Source organism: Bicyclus anynana, chromosome 23 (assembly GCF_947172395.1).
Source record: "Bicyclus anynana chromosome 23, ilBicAnyn1.1, whole genome shotgun sequence".
NCBI lineage: Eukaryota > Metazoa > Arthropoda > Insecta > Lepidoptera > Nymphalidae > Bicyclus > Bicyclus anynana.
In genome coordinates this window covers 12792134-12808765 of record NC_069105.1, presented here as the reverse complement: position 1 = coordinate 12808765, position 16632 = coordinate 12792134, and the positions used below count along the sequence as shown (strand labels likewise).

At 36.9% G+C, this 16632-nt stretch overlaps 1 protein-coding gene across 1 annotated transcript in view; it reads left to right on the top strand.

Moving 5' to 3' along the window:
• Nucleotides 1-16632, top strand: part of LOC112049771 (glutaredoxin domain-containing cysteine-rich protein CG31559) — a 99980-nt gene that overhangs the window by 35920 nt on the left and 47428 nt on the right. The window contains exon 2 of the mRNA XM_024087799.2: nt 6858-8522. Within this exon, the coding sequence (XP_023943567.2) occupies nt 7029-8522 (1494 nt within the window). The 5' untranslated portion in view covers nt 6858-7028. The remainder of the gene's footprint in view (nt 1-6857; nt 8523-16632) is intronic.

The window sequence follows — 16632 nt, the reverse complement described above, 5'->3', positions numbered from 1 at the left end:
CCAACGACCATCAGTCGTCCGAGAGACATGACCAGCCCACTGCCACTTCAATGTACTAGCTACTAGCCCTGAGAGCTATGTCGGTAACTTTCGTTCTTTGTCGAATCACTTCGTTCCGGATTTTATCCCTCAAAGAGAAGAGCATAGCTCTCTCCGTAGCACGCTGAGTGACTTGGAGTTTGTGGACTAGTCTCGCTGTCAGTGTCCATGTTTCGGCACCGTAAGTCATGACAGGCAGAACGCACTGCTGAAAGACTTAACTAACAAATTCTTATTCGATTAGCAATTCGAGCAATATATCAACTAAAATCACGCGAGTCCCTACGTCAAAAGTTTAAAGAAATAGGCATTTTAACAGTAGCCTGTCAGTATATATATAACAGTATAGTTTATGTGAGACAAAATATTAATTTGTACAAACGAAAAGGAGATCTAAACCCACGTCTTACTAGACACGGGCATAAGTTAGTTATTTCTGCATATCGTCTCCAAAGAGTTAAAAAATCTTTTGTGGGTTTGGGTGTACTCTTCTATAACAAGATCCCCAAGACTGTGATGGACTTGCCAATGCACAACTTTAAGCAATGTGTTAAAAAACATTTACTTAGTCGAGGTTACTACACTATTGATGAGTTCCTTAACGACAAAGGTGCTTGGAGGCCATTGGATCAGCTTCCACCTTCACACAGGAAATAAAACTATAAGAAATTGTAATTTAATTGTTATCAAATGTAAATTGTAATACTGTATGACTTTTTCAAAAGAGCAACTGTTGAGTTTCTTGCCGGTATCTTCTCAGCAGAACCTGCCTTCCGAACCGGTGGTAGAATCTTTACAAATAGTCAACTGACGTGTCAAAAGTGCTTGTAAACTGAGCCTACTTGAAATAAATGAATTTTGAATTTGAATTTGAATTTAACTTTGTATTATTAAAAATCTTAATAGCTCTAACAACTCGTAAGTTACATTTTCAAGCTAGCATGTTAATTGCAACAACATTGCCGTAACAACCTTAAACAGCTCAAAGTGACCTTAACATTCTTAACGGCATTCCTTGTGCTATGCATGGTGATTATTATTTGCTAATGTAATTGATCGATTAGATGATTGTTGTATTACTATTGCAAAAGTGTCTCTATTGTCTGCAATTGTCTAATTATTTTGTTTCTAGCGGATGACCTGCGGTTTCGCCCGTGTATTACCGTTATATGATCACGTGAATATAATATAGCCTATGTTACTTTGTGAAGATTGAGCTTTCTAATAGTGAAAGAATTTTCAAAATTGGCTATGTAGTTTTTGACTTAAATCATAACAAACAAAGCATAACATCAAGAATATTAGTTCGTTATCAAATTTTCCATTTTATACAATACTAGCTGACGCCGTGCGGTTTTACCTGCGTGGTTCCCGTTCCCGTAGGAATATGGGGATAATATATAGCCTATAGCCTTCCTCGATAAACGGGCTATCTAACACAGAAAGAATTTTTTAAATCGGACCAGTAGTTCCTGAGATTAGCGCGTTCAATCAAACAAACAAACAAACAAACAAACAAACTCTTCAGCTTTATTATATTAGTATAGATTTACGTATAATGCTTACCCTAGTAAAAAAACCTTGTGCGCGCCGCTAGCGTATAGTCTTAAATAAAACGACAGAGGTCTGACTGTCACATGCTCTCTCTATCACCACCATATTATAGCTTGGCAAATTCGTTCGCAACACTGCCAATGGTCCGCGGGGCGTCGGGAGGGGGGTAGCGATGCCCCGCGCAGTACAGTCCTTCCCCTCCCGTCACCCGCATATCATGGGAGTCTCATCAACGAACTTGCCAAGATATACATATATACCGAAAAGGGTGTGGATTTTCATCCTCCTCCTAACAAGTTAGCCCGCTTCCATTTTAGACTGCATCATCACTTACCATCAGGTGAGATTGTAGTCAAGGGCTAACTTGTAGAGAATAAAAAAAAAGATATCAACATGTTAGTAACAAGTTGAAATATGGAATCTATTCATGGATAGTGAACTCGATATCGTGTCTTATACGCGTTACAATAAATCAGTTTAAAAAAAATGCACATTGGTAATACAGTCATGGCCGTGAATGATAATAAAAACATTTTATTGACATTTTGCATGTCTGTTCGTAGATTTCCCTTCGTATTTTGTTATTGTTTAGACATATACACTAATTCAGCGCATATGGACTAGGATTTTTTGGTGACATCACTCTTGGAAGACGGATTTTTTTTTAATTTAAGTTCACTTTATAAGAGTAGTGTTGCAAATTGTCTATTATCATCATCATCATCAACCCATATTCGGCTCACTGCTGAGCTAGAGTTTCCTCTCAGAATGAAAGGGGTTAGGCCGATAGTCCACCACGCTGGCCCAATGCGGATTGGCAGACTTAACATACGCAGAGAATTAAGAATATTTTCTGGTATGCAGGTTTCCTCACGATGTTCTTCCTTCACCGTTTGAGACACGTGATATTTAATTTCTTAAAATGCACACAACTGAAAAGTTGGAGGTGCATGCCCCGGACCGGATCCGGACCCATACCCTTCGGAATCGGATGCAGAGGTCATATCCACTGGTCTATCATGTATCTAAAATTGTCTATCCTTTGCAACTACTAATGAGTATGTATAAAAATCAAAACTTTATATTTCAACTTATTAATAGTATTTATTATGCTTTTCATCTCAAATCAGAGACCACATTCTTGTACTAACGGAATATTGATTTACTCGTACATGTTAAAATAGTTGATTTGTACAAAATATACCTTTAAGTATATAAATGTTGAAATTAGAATTCTTATTTGTGTTTTGTGACCGCTGAAAAATCTTTCACTTGATGGGTCTTCAAAATAATTAAAACTTATGAAAATGTAAACCTAGCTATAATTTGGAACTCAATGAGTGGGCTAATTTCATGGACGACGCATAAAAAACATAAATTTGAAGTAAAAATTATTATTTTCACAATTCATATTATGATTTATGACTAGATAGTCTGACACTTGACATAAGACACTTACTAGAAATCGCACTCAGTCCTCAGTGTCGCAACATACAGCTACGAGCTCTAATAGCCAGTGAAAGTGCAATTGTCAGCACAGCCCTATCTAATGTGTAAACAAAGGTAAAAAGTATCTACAACTACATGTTCTATATAAATGCGAAAGGTCATTCATCACGAAATCTCGAAAACAAATAAATGTACAAAGCTGAAATTTGCCAGGAAGTAGTTTATAGTTATCCACTAAGAACGGATTTTGCGATAGAGCCGGATTAAAGAGGTCTAAGAATGGACGAACTTGCGGGTGTCCGCTAGTCCATACTAATATTATAAAGCTGAAGAGTTTGTTTGTTTGTTTGATTGAACGCGCTAATCTCAGGAACTACTGGTCCGATTTGAAAAATTGTTTCAGTGTTAGATAGCCCATTTATCGACAAAGGCTATAGGCTATATATTATCCCGGTATTCCTACGAAAACGGGAACCACGCGGGTGATACCGCGCGGCATCAGCTAGTACTTAATATAGGAAAAGTTATTTATGCCACTGCCATGTAATGAGAGCCATTGTAGCATGAGTTATTTTTATGCAATGAGTTTTATATTAGATAATTTACGAAATAGGAGTAGAAAAACGTAATTGTCATACCATACCATCCCAGGCTATTAAGCGCACTTTGGGGATAAATAGTGATGTCTGAATTTAGTATATTTATTTATATTATTTATTCAATCACTGGCAGTACATACCTACGTAGTTTTCCTTACTTTTATGTCAGAGAAAATATTATTTCCATTATATAAAAAAAAATTGCTGACAATTTCTGTAGACGCTTTGCGGTTTAACCCGCGAAAGTATACCGTTTCCGGGGAATACGGGGATAAATATAGCCTTTGTTACTCGCTGATATCTGTAGCTGAAATAATTTTTTTCAGTTTTGTACCCTATTAAACGTAATTTTTTAGGGTTTTTTTATCTCAAAATGATGATATGATGCAACCCTTTTTGGATAACTTTGCTTTCAGTTTGTCTGTCAATACCTGAATCTCTGGTAAGAGTGGAGGTATCAAAAAAAAATTCTTAACTTTTTAATGTACAGCACAAACGACAGACAGAGTTATTCCCGTTTATATCTTAAATAATAAATAAATAAATATACTTAAACAATACACATCACTATCTAGCCCCAAAGTAAGCATACAGAGTAGCTTGTGTTTGTGTTATAGTTACTAAGAAAGTTGATATTATAATATTCATATACATTTATATACTACATATAAATACTTATATAATGCATAAATACACACAGACACTGGAAAACACCCATGCTCATCACACAAAGAAATCAATCATTCAAAATTATGTTTTTGCTACAATTTTTATTCGCGGTGTGGCATCTTAATAAATATTACGTAAATTTTATAGCGATTAATTGGAACTTATTAAAGACAAGAAATTAAGAGCTGAGCATTTGACGCAATCAGTTACAACATTTATCTAAAATGATGTCCGCAAAAATACGTTGTTGTACAGTCCTGTACAAAACTGCTACAAGCATTAACATTTAGCAATTTTTAATTTTGGTTAAAGAGCTCTCGCAAATGTAATGTAACAACTAACCGACCGGTAGACCGACTATTGAAGGATTAAATTGCGTACTTTTAGATTTTTGCTGTACACCTCTTTAATTGTGTGGATTTGAAGGCGAAATTCTGATTGGATAGGTGTCCAGTTTAGATGATTTACTTGCGGAACATGTTATTGGCTATCATATATAACTATACCTTTACAGCCATATTTATAAACATGGAGATTTAAACCTCAGTTTTCTCCACGTGACCTTTTAGTAGTAGTGATTAAGTTCAATTTGCTTTGAAAAAAATTGAAGTTTAAATCTTAATCCATGTTTATTTATATGGCAGTCAAACGAATAGGCCTCAGCAAGTTAATCGGCCAAAAATTTCTCTACTACTTTTGCCATGCTTATTACTGCAGCTGCTAAACGACATTGTTTACGACCTAAGGAGTTTGTTTGATGGTGTAATTACAGGCGTGTGAGTTTAATACCTTTGCCTCAGATCGACAGACGTACGACGCGATTGCGATGTCCACCATCCAGTGGGCTATCTGTTTTTTTCTGTCAATTATTACTGCGAAAGAGAGACGTTGGAGCTAGTAGTTAACTAGCTCAAGATATACCATTTTGTACGCGACGATACTTCGTTTACAAGTTTGGTAATTTCATTGGGGCGTATCGTTACAATTTATTGCATATTTCGGCTATTCGGTAATTAATTATAGCTTGAGGCGAATCTTCACTTGCGTGGTCACACACCTGTGCAAGGTCGGAGAAATATTACCTTCTATTTTATGAGAACTTGTGCTGAGGCGATAATTTATGCTTACCTCAATTTTGTGTTAAGCAAACAGATTTGCATTTATTAATAAATATACCTAATTTTTATTTTATATGTGTAATTGTGTGTTATATTATGAAATCATACCGGAAATGGCTTTCGTTAGTACATGCCTTTAGGCTTTGATTAATATTAGACGATTAGTAGCAATATTAATCCAATTTAGCGTATCCGAGTTACGAAATTTTCACTCTCTTTTTTTTCTATACCTTTTAAATTTTTGCATTTTGTATGATATTGTATATAGAAGTACAATAATTAAATCGATTGAATTCCAATTTCAAATATTAGTGCAATCATGTAGACAATTACAAATTTGTGTTTTGAATTCTTACAGCCAGTTTCTTCATGTAAAGCAAAAGTAACAGTAAAAGTAGTAAGTAGTAAAGAAGACTTTGTTTTCCAGTGAATAAGATCGTCACTTTTGATTTATGACGTTACTTTAACTGTTACTTGCGATGAAGAAACTGGCCGTTAATAGCCGTTTTATTATTTTGTTTTTCTGGTATGTTTTAATATATTTTATGTTTGTCGTGTTGAATTTTTTAGTGGTTTTAGGTGTAGATATTCATTGACACTAATTTGTATCTAAACTAAAAAGGTATTTGGTGTGTTGTAGTAGTAATCTTTGGAATTACTGAACCTTGAAAATTCTTTTACCACTAGAAGGCTACATTATTTATGAGAGTATCGCCCTAGAGGTTTTATAGTTTGGTATAATATTATAAGGCGATTTGGTATATTGATTTATTATTTCACTGATTTATAAATAGTAAAAGAATATAAAATAAAAGGACTATCAAATAGATGATGCGGTGTGGAATGGTGAGCTGACAATCGTGTAATGAAATGGGCAAAACAATTTATCTACGCATGCGCGTTTTACAGCATTCTAAATCTATATATATAAAAGAATGTCGTGTTAGTTACTCAACTGATTTAGCTGAAAATTGGCAGGGAGGTAGTTTAGAGCCAGGAGAAGGACATAGGATACTTTTTTTATATTTTTTTTCGCTAGTATGAAATAAATATGGAATGTGAATGTTGATGTAGATGGCCAAACCTAAAGTGGGCGAACGAAAGAGTTCGTTTGCCACTAGTGTGGCTATATTTATGTGTGATAAAACGCGGAGTATCGGCTAGTCTGCATACATATCCACACCACCATTATCAACCCATATTCAGCTCACTGCTGAGCTCGAGTCTCCTCTCAGAATGAGAGGGGTTAGACCAATAGTCCACCACGCTGGCCCAATGCGGATTGGCAGACTTCACACACGCAGAGAATTAAGATAATTCTCTGGTATGCAGGTTTCCTCACGATCTTTTTCCTTGACCGATTGAGACACGTGATATTTAATTTCTTAAATACATACATATCGAAATTAATGAAATATTTTTCTTGCAGGTAAATAAATAGCGCACAAGAGAAGCAGGGCAGGCGTGCGGATCGCTGACCCACTCTTACCTGCCACCGGAACCATTATGCCTTATACATCGGCCACGATCTAACCGATACACCTGACTCGAATAACTACCGGAAGAACCGTTACTTAATTATGCCAATTTATTAATCAACATGATGGAGGAGGTGACCACTCGCCCCAATGTCGAGTACATCCCCCCTCTGCAGCATACAGCCAAGCAGAGGACTGGATCGACTACTTTTACGCAGATAACTAGCGATGATGCTAGCCTCCGAGTGAATGGATTCGATAGCCGGTCCAACATGGACTCTCTAAGTTCGATGCACTCTCTTGTCCTTAATTCTAAGACACCGACCACAACGGTATTTGTAGCGGCGACCCAGCCAGAGCGATCTGTGAACACGCCCAACGCAGACGCGACGAACGGTCCACACGTGGTGACTATCAGAATAAACACTGACGCCGACAAGCCGAAGGCACCGAAAATATCGAGCGTTCACCTAAAAAGTGACGTCGACTTCGACACTTTCAAATTGACTGAGTCAGCCAAGAAGAGCAGCTTAGTCAGAATAAACGTCGACGAAACGGATGGACGACCGAAAGTTTTAGACAATGAGGAGCTATCTAATAAACCTCCGTACATTTACTGTAACTCGTACGTGAATACAATATCTAGTATGGTAATGTCGAGCGGCCAGTGCTCTCCGAGCGACACTTTGGACTCAGGGACGTGTAGCGACCTTGATGGCACGCCGCCGCCTCTCCCAAAAAAGAAGACATCAAAATCCAGCTCTGCGAAGAAAGCCGTTTCCGTCACGGTAATTAGCTCGACACGGAATCAAAGCGAGGTCGATTTCGAAGATAACGACTCGAACATATCGTGCGACTCGCTAAATAGTAGCGAGTTAAATGGAAGCGTGCATGCCGACGAAAGTCACAGCGACGATGCGAGTAAAAAAGAAAAGAAACAGTCTTCCGAGGCGTTAGCCAAAGCGAACAATAAAGACAGTAGCTTTCTACCTCAAGGTCTACTGCAAGACATTAGAGATCGCTCAGCGAAACTCAACACGGTCGAAACCGAGAGTGAGTTGCAGATTGAGCGGAATGGGGAAGCGAGCCCGACTATCAATGTAAATGCTAATTTATCACAAGAAAGCACACAGCTAACGTCATTCCGTTTAGTTTCTCAGCTCAATAATGAAGTGAAGAAACTTGGTGGCGAATCGAAAAGCGGTGCTGAGAGTCTGAAAAATAGTGTCGAGTCTTTATACAGTGGATCCGTGTCTCTACCAGGTACTCTGAGTAAAACACCTCTAATCAGTGAGAGTACATACGAGGAACGTAAACAAATGGACAAAATGAAAGAACAACAGTTGTGTTACAGCAGCCACTATTTCGATACGGACAAATTTTACGATTTTCACCTGAATGAAAAGGAATTCGATGATGTGTCAGTGAAAAGTGTAAGTGAAAACAAAAGTGTGTGCAACGACCTCACGGAGATGGAGTATTTCGCGGGAATAAAAGACTATAAAAACGAAGAGTTGCCGTCTACGATAAAAAGTTCAAAAGGGACAATTCGCGGTGTAAAAAACCGCGTTCGCGCCGGCATTGCGACATTCCTGCAAATACAAAGCACGACAAAGGTATTTATGCAACTTTGTTCTCCTACTTTTATAACTTCTCTTTTAATTTCTTGGAAAAAGAGATATCCACGAGTGTTTATATATACTGATGCAAGTGCATAATCTTATATTAAAGGTATTCGTTCGTTATCAACCCATATTCGGCTCACTGCTGAACTCGAGTCTCCTCTCAGAATGAGAGGGAAATTAAATACCACTTTTCTCACACGGTGAAGGAAAACATCATGAGGAAACCTGCATACCTGAGAATTTTCTTAATTCTTTGTGTGTGAAGTCTTTCAAATTTTCTTAATTCTCTGTGTCTGTGGATTACTGGCCTAACCCCTGAGAGCAGACTCGTGCTCAGCAGTAAGCCGAATATGGGTTGCTAATGATGAGGGATGAAACAAACATAACAATGACAACATAGTAGTTAGTTCTAGTCTCCAATTTGGATTTGTAGAGCGAATAACAATTTCAGGTTAACCAGTAAATGATTACGAATCTGAAAGTTCTTGTCGACTGTCGCTAGGTTCATTATACACGTACTGATTTTAGAGGTCACAGTCATGCGTTTGAAAGTATTTGCACGTACACATTTTAATGGCTTTCGGGTGCAATAACATTGTAGCGAGTAAGTGTTAGAGTTACATTAATAGTTTTTTAATTCTTACTAGTCATTGATTTTTGTAGTAATAGGTAGAAGATGATCCATCGCAACCATTTGCAAAACCATCATGGTTTCTGTCCAGTGTGCACAGTTGCAGATTTTTTTTTTATTCTTTACAAGTTAGCTCTTGACTACAATCTCACCTGATGGTAAGTGATGATGCAATCTAAGATGGAAGCGGGCTAACTTGTTAGGAAGAGGAGTAGAATCTCAATCTGGCAGATAAAGGCAAAAGTGCCTTTATTGTTTAAAAACATATAATCTTTCTCTATTCCTTAAAGTAACGTGACGGGAAACAGCGACAGTGATTGTACAATTATTATTATTTTTTACGGTCTTTGTGAAAAACAGAGTTTCAAGCGAACAGTGTTGCGGGCTTCTCCTAGTATTACTTTATAATGTAAATAGAGAGAACACTCTAATTAAATAATATGTTAATGATTACGTAAACGACAAAATTGCTTGGAAATTAAATGTATTACATGACAGGGTACTTATATACTGCTATTGTTAAATGGTGATAAACTAAAAAAGGATAATTCTGGCTGAGTTTGTTGTGGGCTTTTCTCGGACCTAGGCGCATTTGGAACCCTCGTAATTTTAATTTTAAGTTTTCTTATAATTATTATCACCATTAACTTAACTTTAATATTATTACCTGACGTTTCGAAAGAGCTTGTAAACAAAGCCTATTTGAAATAAATGAATTTTGATTTTGATTTTTTTTTTTTATTTTTAAACCGTGTGTCAACACTCTTACCAGTTGAACCATAGTTTGACCTTGTCTATGTTATTCCCAGTTTTGAAACGTGAGTTGTAAACCTTCACGGTTGATCTAAAACAATGCTACAAACTATGTACTAATGACAAGAATACAGCAGCTAAATTACATTTATAATTATGTACGGGTGATCTGGTTATTACCAAAGGCGGCAAAACAAAGGCCGATTGTCGGTCTAAGGGCGAATGTAGGCGAACGATTTTATTTCTGTTCATAGTGGAATCCCGCGACTTTACTTAAATTCAGTTTTTCACAAATCCCGCGGGAACTATTAATATTTCGTAGATAAATAAAAGCCTATATGTTGGTCAGTAACCTTTGGAATTGGAAATCTTCCAGTGAAAGTTTCCAAAGATTAGCTCACAACAACAGATAGATAGACACACAGACAGCCAAAATAAAAAAGAATATATGAGACTTAGACTAATAATCTTATAGACCTGCACAAATAATATGTGAATATGTGAGCGTAATTGCCCTCGCCGACACACACACAAGCGTACTTGTCATAGCGTAGAGATGTGTCAAGGGCTCCCATTTCGGGCCACATATAACGGTTTACGAATCCTGTTATAAATCAATGACATATGAATTATGCTTCTGTGTGTAAAAGAAAGCCGATCCCATTGACTCCAAGTAATATTATAAAGAGGTAAAGTTTGTGATGTTGTAGGGAGTAATCTCTGGATCTACTAAACCAATTTCGAAAATTCTTTTTCCAATAGAAAGCCACATTGAGAGTATCGTAAGCTATGTTTTATCCCCGTATTCACACGGAAACGGGAACAACACGGGTGAAACCGGGAGGCATCGACAAGTCGATCCTAAGATACAGCTATGATCCTAAAGTTTAAGTAAGTAAAATAACATTGAAGTTCTTGAAATTTTTGCTGTCAACCATATTAGATCCAATCAGCAAGTATTTGCAAACAAAATTTTGATTGTTGCCTTTTGGCTCGTTACTCGAATAATACCATGTAATTTGCTTGAAAGCAATCAGCTTCGCATACAATGAGGAAAGAAGGTAATCTCTTCAATTATATTGAAAAGCGTAACCGAGAATTTTCTGGGCGGCTTTTTTTCCGGTAAAATTAACATTCTGCAATTCGGATGTGGTAACTTTATCTAAAGACAGTTTCGAACAGTTCAAATATAGGTACTATTTCATTGATTTTTAAATAATTAAAATGTCTTTGTAGATCTTTACGTATAAAATCGCTTCCCGCGTTTGTCTATACGCTTATAGATATTTTAAACTACGCAACGAATTTTTATGTAGTTTTAACTATAGTGTCGTCATCAACCCATATTTGGCTCACTGCTGAGCTCGAGTCTCCTCTCAGAATGAGAGGGGTTAGGCCAATAGTCCACCACGCTGGCCCAATGCGGATTGGCAGACTTCACACACGCAGAGAATTATGATAATTCTCTGGTATGCAGGTTTCCTCACGATGTTTTCCTTCACCGATTGAGACACGTGATATTTAATTTCTTAAAATGCACACAACTGAAAAGTTGGAGGTGCATGCCCCTGACCGGATTCGAACCCACACCCTCCGGAATCGGAGGCAGAGGTCATATCCACTGGGCTATCACGGCTTTACTATAGTGTAGCTGACTCATATTAAATATAATATAATTTAGCATAAAACATGGACCAAGGTTCCGAAATATTATCGATATTAATTAATAAGTTAAGGATTTCTAATAAAACCTAATTTAATGACGTCCATTTTATAACGTCACAATGTTACTTAATGTACTAAACGTCAAACTAATTGTCAAACGCTCCTTTTATATCGTTCGTTATAGTGACGTCATTAAACAGTTTAAAATATACCTAGACCATAATCATGGCTGACAGGTGTTTTGGCTCGTATTGTCAAAAACATATTTAAAAATCGGCTGTCTGTAAAGTTGATTTAATGGCGATAGTTGAACGGGACAACGTCATAAGAAAATACTGATGGTTTTTTTTTTTCGATTTTCGTTTTTCTAAAATACTGTTTAATAAACTTCATAGACCAGAATATACTTTATTTCTTGTAAAAAAAGTTGGCAACCCTAGAGTTAGGGAACGACGCATGACGTCATCTTTTTTCGAGTGTGCAGCCGGCTCCATCGAATTATAAGACGAAATACTAAAATTTTTGTGTAATCACGTCTCAAAAAAATATGAATATATTTTTTTTCAATCTAATGGAACGATAATGAATTATTTAAGACCATTTAAAAATAAAGTGTCAACTAGCCTATTGATAGAGTGGTTCGAGAAAAAGTTTACGTGTAGAACGATAAACAATCCGTGGTTCAGTGTACCCGTCGGCACCGGCATAGTGGTAATGTTTGTGGGGTTGTAGGGGTAATCTCTGGATCAACTTAACTGATTTTGAAAAATCTTATACCAAAAGACAGCTCCATTTTCTATAGCTTAATCGTATTTACACAGAACTACGCGGGTGAAACCACGAGACGTCTGCCTGTATGCAATAAGTTCATAACATTTAATTTAGTATTACGCGGTCTTACAGTAAACCTAATGTAGGATTTAATAACAAGAAATGCCAGTAATACCGCTTTATAAATAATAATTTACTGATAAACTACCATAAAAGATAGCCCAGTATTACAGAGAGCACGTAATGTACTTACGTGGCTCCGTTTGGATAACTTTACCAATAACCGTTACTAATTGATGCAAATGTACGAAAATAATATACATTATCGACATGTAATTTGATTGACGACCTCTGGTTCAGTAAAGTGAGTATTGGCTTATAAATAGAGAATGAGAGGGTTACTAAGGCATACTTAGTCCACCACGCTGGCCCAATGCGGATTGGCAGGCTTCACACACGCATAGAATTAAGAATATTCTCAGGCATGCAGGCTTCCCGCGATGTTTTTCCTTCATAATTTGAGACACGTGATATTTAATTTCTTAAAATGCACTTATCGGAAAAGTTATAGGTGCATGCCACGGACCAAATTCGAACATACACCCTCTGAGTTGACAGATGTCATACCAAAACCTTTACACACTAAATGTATGTTTTGTAGTGATGAGAAAAAGAATAATGTAGGCAAGCGCGCTCCAACTTAGACTTCATAACAATTGCTTCTTATCAGGCATTGCAATTAAGCGCAAGCTATAATTCAGTTTAAACAAGGCACAATAAAAATAAATCGGAACCAAATTATCGAAAAAACTCTGACACTTTAATAACGTACGTTGACAAATTGTTGCGGAATTAATTTTCTCTTCAGCAATTAATTCTTGATGGTTGACATCCTCAAATAAGCTTGCAAGCTTATAATCAGCGTAATTATATATCACGGCGGAGGAAGCTTGATTTTTCTCGTCTCCAAGTGCATCAATTAAAGTAAAAGTTCACTTCCTCTAGTGAAGGTCCCACGAAGTGAATCGGAAGATCCAATGCCTCGTTTGAACACGGGAAAGTTGGAATAAAAAATGTTTGTCTTAGAAACCGTAGGGTATAATTAACTTGCTCTATTTATGGGTATTGGATTGTGTCAGCTATCGATTTGTATGGAGCAAAAAGTCAATGACAATAGCCTTTTTCTTTTGTTTCGTTTGTGCCGGCTAGTCATCAGTTACAAAATTTTATTAGATTTTAATTCGTTTGTTTTGAATAGGTTTACTCTAGCAAGAATAAGAAGAATTATTTATTTTTTTGTAAATTCCTGTTTGTAGATACTACAGCCGCTACTTAAAAAATATGGAAATTTAATTTCGTGGATTCGCCCGTGTTCCAATGAGAACATCAGGATAAAAAGTAACAATGTGCAATGCCAGATTATAATCTAAAAGTAGATGCCGCACGGTTTCACCCGCGTGGTTCCCATTCCCGTAGGAATATAGGTAGAAATTATGGCCTATAGCCTTCCTTGATAAATGGGCTATCTAACACTGAAAGAATTTTTCAAATCAGACTAGTAGTTCCTGAGAAACAAACAGACAAAAAAACAAACAGACTCTTCAGCTTTATAATACTAGTATACATTATTTTGTCATCCAAATGTCAAAAGTTTTGGAGTAAAAACGCGACTTTCCAACCATACATAGTTACTCGTATACTAGGTATCTGTACTCTATTTACTAAACCGATTTTAAAAAGTCCTTTGCCAAAAGAAAGTATCTATCTAGTAATCTACTATTTTTTATTCCCATAGTATATTTAACCCGAGATAAATTTACAAGAATTTATCGTTAAATATAGGTAAGTTTATTAAAGTTACCGCTTGACTTTCTTTAACATGACGCGACGCAAATAAAGACGTAACTTACTTCTTGCTTCAACAAAATTTTCCGTGGCTTATTCATATTTTACAATGTTATTTCATGTCAGGTTTCTTCCAACAGTTTCTCAGGAAATCCAAATTTTATTTACTTAGTAGTTTCGAGTTACTTTTTCCTGTTACCTATCAGTATGTAGTCGAACTATTTGTAGGGTAAAACGGTATTGGTAGCCTATGTACCTAGGGAAGTCCAATGACTTCCCTAGGTACATAGGTCTTAAGGGCCAATGCCCTTAAGACACGGGCTTATCTAGTTTAAGGGTCAGGACATCATTGTAATTCTGTACTGAGTATTTCAAATAAACAATTCTTATTCTATGTTTTAGATAGTTCGATTTTAAATAATTCCATAACTAGTTCCCGTTCCTTCTGGAGTACGGGGATAAAACTCAAAATTAATTTATTTGAATTAGGCATAGTTCTACAAACACTTTTGAAACGTCATGTTATGTCATGATTTAATGGTGATTAAAAGTCGAAAACCGAAGGTCGAGGGCCGTGATATGACCTCTGCCTTCGTTTTCGGAGGGTGTGAGTCGGAATCCGGTCCGGGGCATGCACCACAAAGTTTTCAGTTGTGTGCATTTTAAGTAATTAAATATCACGTGTCTCAATCGGTGAAGGAAAACATGTGAGGAAACCTGCATACCAGAGAGTTTTCTTAATTCTCTACGTGTGGGAATGACTGAAATCATAACTGAAAAGTGGGAGGTGCATGCCCCGGACCAAAATCGAACCCACACCCTCCGGAATCGCAGGAACAGGTCATTTCCACGGGGCTATGACGGCTCTTAAATAATAATTACCTACTCATAATAGATAATAATGGTATAGATAATCGATTTTAAGTATCGATATAATCAACTGAGATTCCAATATCGATGTTGATGAGTATCGAGAAATCGTCCCCGTGAAACGTCGTTAGCGCAATCGACCGAGCTCGTAGTTTCTACTACTTTATGACTTAATCTGTAACAAATGACTAGCTTTTTGCTTGCTACTTCGCTTATTATCGGCAATTTGTTATGTTGAGTTTGATTGATGATGTTACATCTGTTTTCTATAGCACCGTTAGTAGTTTGTTTGTACCAAATGTGGTGCCTATGTTTGTCTTTATTTCGTTATACTTAAATCTTCTTTTACTACTGTATTGTATCGAATAATCATAACTTACTAACTTAATAATGTTTTTAAATACATTCATCATCATCATCATCATCATCATCATCATGAACAGCCGATGGACTTCTACTGCTGGACATAGGACTCTTGCATGGACTTCCAAAACGGTATCGAGCTGCCAGCATCCAGCGGATCCTTGCAAACCGATCGATTTACTCGGTCCACCTAGTGTGGGGTCGACCAACACTGCGTCTTCCGGTGCAGGATCGCCATTCCAGCACCTTGGGACCCCAAGGTCCATCCGCCGAAATGAATCGAACTATGTGTCCTACCCTGCAGAAGAACCAAAGTCACCGACATAGCTCAACGAGTTGCGAAGCTGAAGTGGCAATGGGCGGGGCACATAGTGCGAAGAGCCGATGGACGTTGGGGTCCCAAAGTGCTGGAATGGCGACCCCGCACTAGTAAGCGCAGTGTTGGCCGACCCCCCACCAGGTGGACTGACGACATCAAGCGAGTCGCAGGGATTCGCTGGATGCAGGTGGCTCAGTATCGTGATGTTTGGAAGTCCCTACAAAAGGCCTATGTCCTGCAGTGGACGTCCATCGGCTGATATGATGATGATGATGATGATGTGCCCTACCCATTGCCACTTCAGTTTCGCGACTTTACTTGACTAACTCGTTGAGCTATGTCAATGACTTTAAAATGCATTATTATTCTAAAATATATCATTATACTTACTAATATAACAAAAATTAATAATTTAAATGTAAACTAATCACTGCTCAGATTTAAAAAATGATTTCCCTTTTGATAGAACAGCCATTGAGGATTAAAATAAGCAAATACTGTATCTATATTATAATCGTTTTTATTTGTATGATTTAAGTATGCTTATACAATTTAAAATCACAAATTATTCTATGAGGTTAGACTTGGAAAAGTACAAAACGTACAACTTGTTTTTTCACCTATCCCAAACCGAATGCTTCGTTTATCCCAAAGATCGTTTGTCTACCAAAAACAACAAACCGAGTGCTTTAGCAATAAGGCTGCCTTTTCATATTTATGTATTCTTCATTCCTTTGTAATGTATTTTTATTTTATTTTCTTGTTAATGTGCAATAAATAAATACAAAATAAATAATTCCTTAAGTCCCATAAAACAATATTACATTGGTTGACATTCTACGCTATAGCGCAAAAAGATATGAACTTTGAAGTACATAATAAAA